Source organism: Octopus bimaculoides, chromosome 6 (assembly GCF_001194135.2).
Source record: "Octopus bimaculoides isolate UCB-OBI-ISO-001 chromosome 6, ASM119413v2, whole genome shotgun sequence".
NCBI lineage: Eukaryota > Metazoa > Mollusca > Cephalopoda > Octopoda > Octopodidae > Octopus > Octopus bimaculoides.
Genome location: NC_068986.1, coordinates 83,343,597 through 83,357,617, shown reverse-complemented (window position 1 = coordinate 83,357,617; position 14,021 = coordinate 83,343,597). Strand labels below are relative to the sequence as shown.

General features: G+C 34.6%; 1 protein-coding gene across 5 annotated transcripts in view; it reads left to right on the top strand.

The window, feature by feature from the left end:
* LOC106876882 (glutathione S-transferase kappa 1) overlaps positions 1–14,021 on the top strand; it is a 63,386-nt gene that overhangs the window by 1,800 nt on the left and 47,565 nt on the right. For 4 of the 5 annotated variants that reach the window (XM_014925626.2, XM_014925625.2, XM_014925624.2 and 1 more), the window contains exons 2-4: positions 2,786–2,867; positions 12,601–12,704; positions 12,804–12,932. In XM_014925626.2, the coding sequence (XP_014781112.1) occupies positions 2,786–2,867; positions 12,601–12,704; positions 12,804–12,932 (315 nt within the window). Of the gene's footprint in view, positions 1–2,785; positions 2,868–6,285; positions 6,377–12,600; positions 12,705–12,803; positions 12,933–14,021 lie in introns of those variants that run through there. The other variant, XM_052968921.1, reaches the window with a different exon arrangement.

Here is a 14,021-nt window from a genome sequence, read left to right as displayed (position 1 = left end):
ATCCGTTGTCAACAACAACTATCAGCGGTATATATTTCGTTTGTCACTGTTATTTATGATATCGTTCGTGCGTTTGTACTGGTTTTAGCTTTAGGGTTTTAGGATTAGGGTTCGGGTTTTAGAGTTAGGGTTAGTTTTAGGATTACGGTTAGGGTTATGATTATTTTTGCCATAACCTTAACCCTATAACTCATAACCCTAACCCTAAACCCTTACTAGGGAATAATGATTATAATTAAACAGGGAATAACACACTTGACACCGAATAGCACTAACTGTATTCAGCTGAATAGACATCAGTGATTGGTTGAAATTACAGAAATACGACAACTTTAACATGAAATAACTTGCGATGTACAATTTTTTGTTAAGAAGTTTAAGAGAAGTTTTATATGACACATTCTACCAGTGTCCCAAGTTTGAAAGTGTTTCGTTAAGAAAACAAGTGTTGCCTGTCAAATCATAAAGATCCAAAGAATATTTCACTCTAACATCATATATCTATTTTCCCCTGGAAAGTAAGATATATGGTAATAAGTTAACTTTGGCAACGCAACAAACTCTAGTCCCTTCAAATCCTTGAATAAAACTAAAACCAGCGTCAGCAAACATGAATTCTATTTATATAAATCTATATATGTAAGAACGACCGTGCAAACCCAAAAAGGAGAGATGGTGACGAATGGAAAAACAGGACTCCTTTTATTTATACGCGTCACACGGTCGAACACAAAAATATATCAAAGATGATATACATATATGTTATACTACGATAACATAGTGAATTCATAAATTGACGATAAACACAACCGTATGAGATGAATAACAGAAATATTTATTGTGACATTAAAATGTATGTCTGTGTGTGAGTGTGAATGCGACATAATGAAAACCTAATAAAAGACAGGCCGTCGTATAAAGAAAAGAGTGTGTGTAAGTGATACATGTATGTGTATGCGTTATATACAGCAGATAGAAAGAGTCAGTAACACGTGAGCATTTATACCAGTTCTTAGAGCACACAATAGGAAGAGTCTGTATATGAAAGAAGTTGAGGCGTGTATGTGGCAGAGCGATCACTAGTTGTGATGTTGTGGCTTCCATGTCGGGCCAGGTTCTTGTTATACAGATGTTCGTCGCAGGCTGAACTCTTGTCTATTATTTATCGTGGTGAAGATGAAACACCTAACAGAATCGAAGAGAGAATATGTGCCGCGGTAGTTTGGTTATTGGTGTACATAGAAATTATGTTGATGATATTGGCGAATCTTGTAGTTCGTAGTTAAAGTTGTGTTGGCGATGCTGGTGGCGATGATGCTGGTTAGTAGTCGTAGACTCGTGTTGCTGATGGCGACGTCGTGGTAGTCGTAGCTGGACGAAGCTGTTGCTGTAGTCGCTGGAACTGCTGCTGCTGCTGTGTGGTACACGGAACAGTCTCTAAGAGATCTGAACCGAGACGAATTTGCCGGGTATAATTTGGGCTATTTATAGTTGATGGTAGGCTCCCGAAGGTATCAGAAAAACACTCCATCACGTGACCTTATTAGGAGCTGTGATTGGTCAGTTTGCGTTCTGGCGGGAACGGTTCGAAACAGTTGCCGCTTCAAATAATAATCTGTCACGTGATGACAGGGAAATGTTTTCCACTACGCCCGCGCTTGTTTATATATAAATGAGAAGATAGTTTGTATGTGATGGCGATAGTAGTTTCACTACATATATATATATTAAAAATTAAGAAAACGAAGCGGCGATTTTCAATTCAGTCAAACTATTTTCAAACTGACGAGCTATTATATCAAAAGCTGATGTAATGAAAATTGAAAGAATCTGAAATTTGAAAATATCAAACTAAATTCACAACAAACGTGTGAATTTACAAGCTGTATTTATCATACGCAAAAACAAAAATATATATATCTAAAATTTCTTGATTTGATTTCTCAAATATTGATTACTTTTGATTCATTAATGAAACAAGGATGTCTGGCAAATGAGTTTCCTTCAAATCATATGTAAAAATTTACACCTCCGATTTATATGGGGCGTAGTTCTAAATTCTTTGGCAGTTTTGCCTTTCATGGAAATTAACAATATTAATGAAGTTGAAACAGGATGATGCGAGCAGTAAATCACTGGAAAGGACTTTGCTATCTTTAACACCCTCCCCAAATAAACTATAAAATATTTCATATTTATTACAACATCACTATTTATGAGTACTTGCTTGAAGGCATCTGTTGTTATCTCACTCAATTCACTTAATCTTTTGTTTCCTGTTCTATTTTCATTAGCTGCTTTCGTTAATCATTGAATTGGAGTTATTTCCCTTCCATCAATAACGTCCTGAAGTCCCAAAGATAAAAATATATCTTGTTAGAAAATATTGCTTAAGTTTATGCATAAAGCAGCAAATTCCTACGTCGATGGGTTACCAACATAAATTAATTGTTAACCAATTCGAGAAGTAATTTATGACAAGAAGAAATAGGATGTCAAATCCAATACAAAAAATAAATCAATGTATCCATGAGAAATAATACAAGTTAGTGTATGAAGAACTTGTATTGAAACTTGAGAATAATCTATTCACTGAGTATTTTAAAAATGAAAATGAATTTCTTGAATTAATAATTCAATAAAATTTACATTTTAATAACAAATTAGTAACGTGTAATCGTTGGCTATAAAATAAATGTTTTAAAACTCTTTTTTGTGTTTATGTACTACTTAATGCTGTTGACGCACTTTGGTTAAAAATATATTGAAAAAATATTTATTTCAGGTGTTAAACAGATATAAGAACTACTGGAACATTAATTTGTGTTTAAAACCTGTTTTTCTTGGAGGTATCATGCAGAAAACAGGTAAATAAAGTTGTATTGTTTATATTATTTTATCTCATTTTCATTTCTTTAATTCAAAATATTCACTTCAACTTTGTAAGAGCTTCCCTAAACAAACTGGGATCATATTTTGGTTTAATTAATTACAAAAATGTTCATTTACAAAAAAAACAAAACAAGAAAAGAGTTCTGTGACATTAAAGAACCATTATCAAAGATATTTGAGAACTTAAACCATAGCTTTTCTAGATATCCACTTTCACTACTATGGCACTATATTCATATGAAAATTAAAAGAGCTGTCAATACATTATATGAGATGAAACCCTCACATTCATGTCAACAGTAAATTAACGTTTATATATTTTACAATAAAGTTTGTATTCCTGACATGTTGCCTCATAGTTTATTTTCACCACCTTTACATTTTAGCAAAAGCAGCTTCAGGATTCAGCTAAATAATTTTCTTTTATGCTGTCAAAGATTGATCATATTAATTCCTACTAAAGCCTACACAAAATTAACAGCACAACTTTTTTTTTAATGAGTAAGTCTCACTTCATCCACTAAAGCACATTTAATTAATAATTAAGCCTGTAGTTTTCCATTACCTGCAGACCTTATAATAACAATAAGATTTCTACACACACACACTTTCAAATATTTCACATGCGAAAACTTGAGTGCCACAAAATACAATCTAAGTTTCTAATGAAGCAAGTCTGTGAACTAGTTTAAACTCAGTTACCAATTAATTTCTCTTCATTTCCTCCATGCTTTCTAAAGCAGAAATACCATGTCAAGTTGAAAGGACATTTCATTTATCAACAATCTACAGAGAAAAATCAAAAATTAGTAAAGTACACTGTCTCTCTTGTATATTCCACAACTCAGAACAATCATTACACATGATTACGTTACTTCCTTATAATGCCTCTTAACATGATTCTATTTGTATTTACCAACCACACCGCAACAATAACAATGAAAGATATATTATTGCTTTGGTTGTGTGGTAAGAAGTTTGCTTCCCAACCACATGGTTCCAGGTTCAGTCCTATTGTTTGGTACCTTTGACAAGTGTCTTCTATAGTCTTAGCATGACCAAATCCTTGTGAGTGGACTTAGTAAATGGAAACTGAAAGAAGCCCACAGTGTTAGTGTATTTACGTCCCCATAACTTAGTGGCTTGAAAAAAAGAGACTAACAGAATAAGTACCAGGCTTAACAAAAATTAAGTACTGCAATCAATTCATTCAACTAAAAGTTCTTCCAGGCAGTGCTCCAGTATGGCCACAGTCTAGTGACTGAAACATATAAAAGATAGAAGATACTAGTTATAGTAAGTAAAGAACAGATATCATTTCAAACACTTCATAAAGTAATAAAAGTTAAATGAAAGTTACAGTATTTATCAATTTACTTTTTCATATATTCTGAGTTATCAGTCTTTATTCTGTAAACAATTTTTGAAGCCATAACAAAGTGTAAAAATAAAATAATATTTCTTTTTATTTTTACATTTTTGTGGTGTAACCAATAGATACTTAAAGAATAATATTGAGAGGTATCGTGAGGAAGCAAGCCATCTTGAGTAATGATTATTCTAAGTTGTGGAATATATATGAGTGAAAAGAAATACACTCATGCACAGGCATTGCTGTGTGATTACAAAAAAGTTTTCTTAGCAACCATTGTGTGATACTATAGGTAAGTGTCTGCTCTTACAGTCTTGGACTGGCCAATGCAATGTATATTTGCAAGCTAAATTTTTCTGGTAAATCACTCCAAGGAATCAGCTAAACTGATGACCTTTTATTACATCACTTGGACAGTTATACTTTAAATGGTTACTTTTTGAGATTGCCTCAATACCTGAGCACTTCCAGAATAGAGCATTTACTGAAGTTACCGCATTTAGGGAGTGGTATTTGCCATATGGATGATGTACTGAAATGGGAACACATACAGAACAACTGTGACTCATATCTTTATGCAGTGATGAGGAAGATTGAGAATATAAATGAAAATGTTACCTTTCAACAACGGAAGATAAAGATTCCCTGGTCATATAATTTCAGATGAGGGAGTAAAGTCAGATTTAAGTAAAGCTGCAAGAGCCCACTAATATAAGTGAGCTCTGCAGATGGCAGATCAGTTTATTCCAAAGTTATTAGAAATAGATAAACCCATAAGAGACATACTGTCTAAGAAGAATCACTGGCTCTAGGGAGCTGATCAGAGTAAAGCAGTGAACAGCCCAAGGAGGAACTGTTCAAGTACACCTTTGTTAATTCTGTATGATCTTCAAAGAAAGATTAAAGTGTCAGCTGAGATACTTTCAGACTGAGAATTGTTCTGCTACAAAAAGAAATATGAAACAAAGAATGGAAACCTTTTACTTACACTACCAGATCTCTCCCACCAATCAAGCAGAAGTATGCTCACATTGAAAAAGAGGCACTGGTAATGTCATAAGCCTGTGAAAGTTTCAGAGACTTGCTGATAGACTAATACTTTATGTTGGAGATAGATCACAAAGTTTTCTGGGAGCCCAAACTTTGAATATCTTACTCAAGGCTCTGACATTTCAGAATGAGACCGATTCCTACATAGGTGAATTGCAGAAATATTCCTATATAGTATCTTGTTTCTAGGGAAAGCTTGTGGAATGTAGACATACTGTCATGAATAACAGTGAAGTAAAGCAGTAGATTTAGATACAGAGTTTAATTCGAGACCACAAATATCTGTGGACAGCATCATGGAGAACATTCTTCTAGAAAGTGTTTCCTACCTGAAAGCACCCAAAAACAGAAGACATATTCTACTGTTATGTAGAGGCATCAGGATGAATGGCCAGAGTACAATGCATGTAAAGGAATATCAAAACTGTTCCAAGCTGAGTGTACCTTCCAAACAGTATATGGTGGTCCTCTGTGAAGGTGATTAGTCATTTCCTTATTTTTAAGAAATAATGATCTTGCTAAACTTCATGATGGTCTCACTACTCTAACTGCAACACTAGTTGGGTGCCCTATTGCTTTCTATCTTGAATTCATTCACATAGTGAATTGCTGTATCCTTCTGTAAAGAAGGTAGCTTCTGCAATTCTTGAAGGCATATATAAATGGCAAAGACACTTCATTCTTAATACACTCCAACAAAGTATCTGCATTGTGTTTAATAAATTCCAGTAGTGCATGCTAAAAGAAAGACAAAATATTACATTAGAGAATTACACTTTCTTCATATAGCTTTCATATTTATTATTGATGTGGAGAAGAGGGTGAACATGCTGAAGCTGAACTACAAGAATGTAATGACGTTTTCTTCTGTTGTAAATTGTCATAAATCTTCATGGGAAGCAGTTAAGATAGTGGAGTTTGTTTTATCAGATCCTAACCTCAATAACACTCTGGACTCTCATTTCTTTCAGTGACAGTGAATCATTTCACAATGCCCTACCATGTCTATTGCTCCTATGAATGATTTTTTTGCCATTCAAAGAGAAAACAATCAAGGTTCAGGTAAATCTTAATCTCTGAGTTTATTGATTTTCTTAAAGGAGGGTGAATATTGTAATACTCTATTCTTTAACAATTTATGGCTCACATGGTGGAGGCAAGTGTCTTCTACTATAGCCCCTGGTTGACCAAAGCCTTGTGAGTGAACTTAGTAGGCAGAAAGTGGAAGAAACTTGCTGCATCTGTGTGTGTGTGTGTGCTGTTATACCCTTGCCTTGATGGTTATAAGTGAGTGTCACCGTCATGCAAGCAGTGTCCTTTGTATCCAATCTTCAATGAAAAAACGTCAAGTCATGGGGAAAATTACCTCACTTGGAAACAGTTGAGTAAAAGCATCCAGCCATAAAAAATCTCCCTCAACAAAATTCCGTCCAACCCATTCAGTGATGAGCAAGCTCTTTCCTTTGCTTAAACTGTTAGCTGAGCTGTATCCTTAGTTACTGAATAAAACTTTAAACATACTAACCTCTTACCATTACTTTTTATGCTGCTAATCTCCATTTAAATGTTATGCAGCTTTAATGACAAGCTATCTGACCGATTTATGTGTAACTATGGTATGATTCATAAGATTGTCTGTTACACTGGTGTAATTTATTAGAGTGTCACTCAATACAGGAGTTCTGTTAATTGATCTACTCACTATGGTCATATTTCTGTAATTTTTCCTTCAATCTTTCTTTCAGTATGGATCATGGCTGAATGTTATCTGAGACATTTAACTTGGTGGATATTTTTATATGTACAAATAGGCACAGGCATGCCAGTGTGGTTAAGAAGCTCACTCCCTAGTCACATGGTTTTGGGTTCAGAACTACTGTGTGGTACCTTGGACAAGATGCTTCTACTATAGTTCCAGGATGATAGAAACTAAAAGAAGTTGTGTGTGTGTGTTTGTTTGTCTTTTTTGTCTTGATATTACATGATAGTTGTATGCAATCTTCAGCATCATGCAAGTGGTGTCATTTATTTCCAATCTTCCATGAAAAATGACTGGCCATGGGGAAATATTACTTTGCTTAGAAACGAATAAGGATTGGCAACAGAAAGGGCATCCGGCTGTAGAAAATCTGCCTCAGAGAATCTTCTAATCCATGCAAGTATGAAAAAGTGGATGTTAATACAGTGGCAGTAGAGTCGACTTTGGCAGCAGGGTGGTGGCTGTGACAGCAGTAGTAGTGGTGGTGGTGGTGGCAGCAGTGGTGGCGGTGGTGGTGGTGGCAGCGGCGGTGGTGGTAATTGGTGGTGAAATGACCTTTAGCCAAATAAATAAAACAAATGCTATCTGGTCACTGTTCAACTCTCATGCTTTTATATATATATATATATATATATATATATGTATGTATGTATATTTTTCTTTTGATTCAGTTCATGCACCACTGTAGTCAATATAGACTAAAACAGCTTTACATTTTTACATTAACCATCTTTTAATTTATCCAAAGCCTTCCTATGAATTAATATGAAAGCAGTGTCTAATACTATTTTTTTCAGAAAAAGCTTCCAATTTATGTACTCAAGATATTTTTCTTGCATACAAGAATGTTTTGCTATGACAAAAGAGAAAGTTTCTTTCTTACATATTCCTGTGATCTCGTTTTACTTTTTCACTAAAGGTGAAAGCTCTGAAACTAAACAATACTTAATCATTATTATAAAAATTAGTTGTGAGTGGTTTATTATCATAAAAAAGATAATCAAATTTATGAATTGTACCTGGTTTGGAGTTAAATATATTCTTTTCTACTCTAAGTACAAAGCCTGAAATTTTGTGGGAGGGGGCCAGTTGATTAGATTGACCCCAGTACGCAACTGGTACTTAATTTATAGACCCTGAAAGGATGAAAGGCAAAGTCAACCTCGGTGGAATTTGAACTCAGAACGTAGAGACAGAAGAAATGCTACTAACCATTTTGCCTGGCGTACTAACATTTCTGCCAGCTGGCTGCCTATGAGTTAAATATATTGTCTCATATTCCTAACCTAATTGGCAAAATTGTTCATGCACCAGAAATAATAAAAATTAGCAATTTTAGAATTTTTATGAACCTTAAGTTGTGTAAATAATTATGTTTCAATGACAAAGTCACTTAAATTTCTCTGCTGTTGTCTACATATTCTTACCTGAAATAACCTTCACCTTGAATTAATGCAATGCAAAAATATTCAGGCTTATCTTGTTTTGTTTTTTTCAAAAGCCCTACATAAAGGCAACATCTTTGGTATTGCTCCAACAAAACTCATTAGATTTAAAACCTTTTAATTCTTTCAAATGTATAACAACTCATAAGTTATCTATTCAGTTTCACTGTGACTCTTGGTTATAACATGAAATTCTCATGCTTTAGTATGCCTTATTGTTGCATTGTAAATTCATCTTCAAGCAACAAACTCGACAACAAAGAAGCATGTAGCCTGCTGATCCAAATTTGTCCATTTACCATAAAAGATCTTCAAAAAATGCTTTAGAAATCTTAAGAAACAGCTAGGTAAAAGGTCTAGATAACATCCTAGTCATCATCTGGAAGCATCCACTCTACCACAATCATCTGTTTGACTTCTTCAACAAGACCTATAAAAGAAACAAGCCTTCTCAAGATCTTCGATTATTCCACTGACAAAAAAAGGGGATCTTCAACTACCTCAAAACAGAGAAATCACATTATCACCTCAATCCTCAAAAATCTACAACTTTCTGTTCTTTATTATCCCCCATTGATTCCATTCTAAAATAGAACTAAAATGCCTTCTGCAGATGCAGATCAACACTACCATAGATTCTTATCTGTAGAAGAATTAGAGAAGAGCTCAAAATCTCCAAGCAAAAGACATGAGTATCATAGTGGATTTCTCTCAGATATTTAATAGTATCAGTGGAAAGGCTATGTTATATATTCTGTAGAACAATGATATACTAGATAAAATTTCCAAAACCATCACTGCCTTGTACAAAGACAATCAAGTTTTGTGCAAAGTGCAACTGATCTGACTAGAGAATTTTAAATAACAACAGGAATCTTTCAGGGAAACATCTTAGCTCCTTTTCTTTTTTGTAATTTTAATAGACTACATCTTTAGCTAAAATCATGACCACATTCAAGACAAAGGCCTTACCAGCAAGCAGAAGGGGATCAAGATATCAGCAGAGATATCAGAAACTGCATTTCTCTGACCTTCAGAGAAGGTCAGATATATTCTGATGATCTTCCTCTCACATATCATCAACTGAACTGTATGATGCATAAGACTTGTTAACATCCCTGAGAATACAACAGCAAAACATGGTGTTTTTCAATGCTAAAGAAGATTGAGTACATGACCATCAATAACGAACAAAAGCCATCTGCCAATTTGTCCCAAAATCAATGACTTTGAGTACTTTAGGTTTTATGTTACTTTCAGTTAGAAATACTTCCTGACATACTAGAACTGACCTAGAGTGACTGAAACAAGCTCCAAAACATCTGGCAATCAAGTATTTCAAAGTCAACACTGCTTGCCTTCTTCAGCACATATGTAAAGAGCATTTTCCTCTGAGGAGCTGGAATCTGGACTATGAAAAAGGAACTTCAAGATAGCCTTGATGAGACATAAGGGCTTAAAATAAAGTGTGAGCACAAAGCCAAAGAGGAGATTTATAGACACATTTTAACCATCTCTATTATTATTGTTCTATGCAGAGTAGGCTTTACTGGCCACAACTATCAAACTGAACAATAAGCCATGTCAGATGTTAAAATTTGGAATCCTCTGCACCTTAATAAGGATGAAGACCACTCAACTACATTGATGTTATTGGAAGAGACACATAACATGAAACTGAGGACCTACCAAAGCTACTGGAGGACAGACTTTTGGCACAGCATTGTAAGTTGCAACTGCTTGAAGATGCTCGCCTTTCTGAAAACTAGCCTAAGCTATCAGGATTTTTTGGAAAGTTACTCATGACAAAATAACATACTCTCTAAATAGAAATTAATAGCATACTCCCCAAAGAGAAATAAACTAGCACTATGAATCTCTGTGACCTGTAAAACAACTTGTTTCTTTTGCATTGATTTTTTTTCTTCTCCATCTGAGTTACATTTTTCTCTCCCTGTATCTATAACAAACCTGTTCTTGTTGCTGTCAACATGTGAGACTAAGATTTTTAAAATTTTATGCACTTTTCTCTTAACATTTATCCTTTTTACCTCTGACATTTTACAACTATCAAAGTCATGCTATACATATCCTATTGATTCAATTATCTTAGCAAATTTTGTAATCTAAATTGTACATTTGACATTTATTCCCTACCACCTGTTATCAAGAATAAATGTTATATAATATTTCCATAAGAATTTTGTGTTTGTCCAATGGCTTCAATATAAATACAATTTACAATGATTGAAAATTATAAGTGCTCCTTCTTTTCAAGTATCAAGGCCATTATACTTCATAAGAGTGGTAATATAATTCAACCTTAATTGGTACTAAAGACTTGCTAGTAATTGTGTAAGAAGAGCATGGGTGGGGAAGTAGTTGTTTGCATTTTAAAGTAGTTACATGCTGACACATAATTACTTCCACATAGTTCAAGTTCTGGAAAAAAAACAGCATGTTACTATAATTTCTGATTTATTTTATCAGCTTTCCTCTTTCTCAAATAATGGCTGTGAGGCTAAGATACTGAACTGCTAATACCAAGGTCATAGGGTCAAATCTTTGCTCTAGCTAATGTTTTATTCTCGAACGCAAGGCTCATTGCACTTCTGAACTGAGTGATCAGTGATAGGAAGAGCATTTAGCTGTAACAAAAAAGTCAATTGATTTAATTATACATAAATATCCTAATTTTCAGAAACCACCTCACAAATATTGGTTTCAAATTTTAGCACAAGGCCAGTAGGTTTGGAGGAGGGTGAAGTCAATTAAATTGACTTCAGTGTTCAACTGTTACTTATTTTCTTGACCTCAAAAGGATGAAAGGCAAAGTCAACTCCAACAGAATTTGAACTTAAAATGTAAAGACAGACAAAATGCTGCTAAGCATTTTGCCCAGTGTGCACTTGGTTCTGCCAGCTCATCACCTTAATTATCCCACAAATATTGGCATTGAAAAATTATGGTGAACTAGTAAAATACAATGGCATCAGATTGATTTTACAGAGCTGATTGCAATCAATCTATGTATGTTACAAGAAGTGAAATTTATTAATGAATAATGTATCATATTATAAATGTACAGATTGTACTGCAAGTATGATTGTTCTGTTAATTCTATTTGGATCAGTTCATTTTACTATAAACTAGGTACCAGACCTTTTGGGAAAAGTTATCTGTGATAAATTAGTACCTTATCCCAGGGCTAATGTTGTTCTCATCCACTTTCTGCTTCAATAAATCAAAATTAAGCATCACCTCTATGAACTCATCAAGTACAAGAAATTATTAAGCTTATTTTTATTATTTCTATTATCATTAATGGAAAGATTAAAAACATATTTGAAACCTAATGAGTTTTGAACTCAAAACAGTCAGGTAGCAAATTTGCTAATAAAACATAAAACACTTACATCTAGATCACTTCTAGTGCAACAATCTCTATTATTCCACTCCTGCAAAATAATATACTGTATCAAAAGAACTGTAGTTGATTGAGTCATATTAAATTGAATGTCTGTCAAAGGAGTCAATAATTCATATCTATCATTAACACTGTATCCAAGGCCAAGACAATTAACTTTCAATGGCTCACTCCCAGTAGTAATAAAAAGACACCCCATGTAAAGATACAGCTTACTGCTATGAGAAGCAAGAGAAATATGTGTTTCATTAGCCACTTAGTGTAACTCCTCATCTAAGCCTGGTAATAGAAAGAAAGTATCTTAACAATGCTCAACCTAAGACTAAAATCTTCAATTAGTCAAGTATCTTGACTAATTGAAGTAGTTGTATAACAGCTGTTCCATATTAAGCTCATCTCAAACAAGTATTCACCATAAGATGGTTATCTTCAACTAAAAGGAATTCTATAAAGAATTATGAAGGATTTGGTCTATTTAGAAAATACAACTGTCCAGAGCCTACATAATTTCATGAAAAAATTTTAACCTACAAAGCTCTAATTCTCTTTTTACCTAGTTTTTTTTTTTTTTGTCACACCAAACTCATCTTCCATTATGAGAAACTAACTGATGTATTTTTGTTAAAGGTTTAAATCATATTTTTGGGTGTTACAGGTAATAAACCACCTGCTCTAGGTTCACCAGAAAAAGCCAAATACTTGTTTGTGGATATACAGAGAATGAGTAAATACTTTGATGTGCCATTAAAGCTACCCTCTGTAAGTAATTTAAACAGCTTATAAGGATTATATTACATTCTGAGCATTTCATTTGTCAAAAGCATTTATTTGTTTCCTTTATTCTTTTTTATTTTACAGGACCCATTTACTACAATGTTTGGTAAAGGTTCATTAAATGCTCAACGGTTCATTACAGCTATTGATATGATGGAGCCTAAATTTACAGGAAATATTTCACAGTTATTGTGGATGAGAATACATGGCCTGGTACGTTATGTATATATACTAATTGATATTCTGAAAGTGTATCATTTACTAGTATAAAAAATAATTTGACTGACATTGAAAATCAACTTTTCATAATAGGCTGGAGTATCTGCAAGGCTGACTACAGTGGTTTAAAATTGTGATTATATATTAATTTAGATCAGTAGGAAATAGGTAATAATTGAGTAGAAGTTTAATTTTTAAGATACAAAGAAATAAATAAATAAAAACAAAAAACTTCACATTCTTAGGTGAGATAAAATAGGAAGTTATGACTGCTTTTTTGCTCTCAGGTTACTCAGCTTCTAGAAGATAGCAACAATAATCGGTCGTTGAATTTGGTTTGATTTCCATTTACTGGCACCCATGCCAACCTTCCTTCATTGGACACTAAACTCTGCTTGCGAAGACCTGTTGGGCAAAGTGAAATTGTAACTGAACCAAATTCGATGACTGGCACCTGTGCCAGTGGAGCACTAACAGCACCATCCGAGCGGGATCACTGCCAGAGCAGCGGTCTGGCTTCTATGCCGGTAGCACGTAAAAAGCACCATTTGAGCGTGATCATTACCAGCGTCGCCTTACTGGCACTTGTGCCGGTGGCATGTGAACAAAACATTCAAGCGAGGTCGTTGCCAGTGTCGCTGGACTGACTTCTGTGCAGGTGGCACGTAAAAACACCATTTAAGCATGGCTATTGCCAGTACCGCCAGACTGGCCCTCGTGCCGGTGGCATGTAAAAGCACCCACTACACTCTCGGAGTGGTTGGCGTTAGGAAGGGCATCCGGCTGTAGAAACTCTGCCAGATCAAGTTGGAGCCTGGTGCAGCCATCTGGTTTGCCAGTCCGCAGTCAAATCATCCAATCTATGCTAGCATGGAAAGTGGACGTTAAAAGATGATAATGATATATATATCATTATCATCTTTTAACGTCCACTTTCCATGCTAGCATAGATTGGATGATTTGACTGCGGACTGGCAAACCAGATGGCTGCACAAGGCTCCAACTTGATCTGGCAGAGTTTCTACAGCCGGATGCCCTTCCTAACGCCAACCACTCCGAGAGTGTAGTGGGTGCTTTTACATG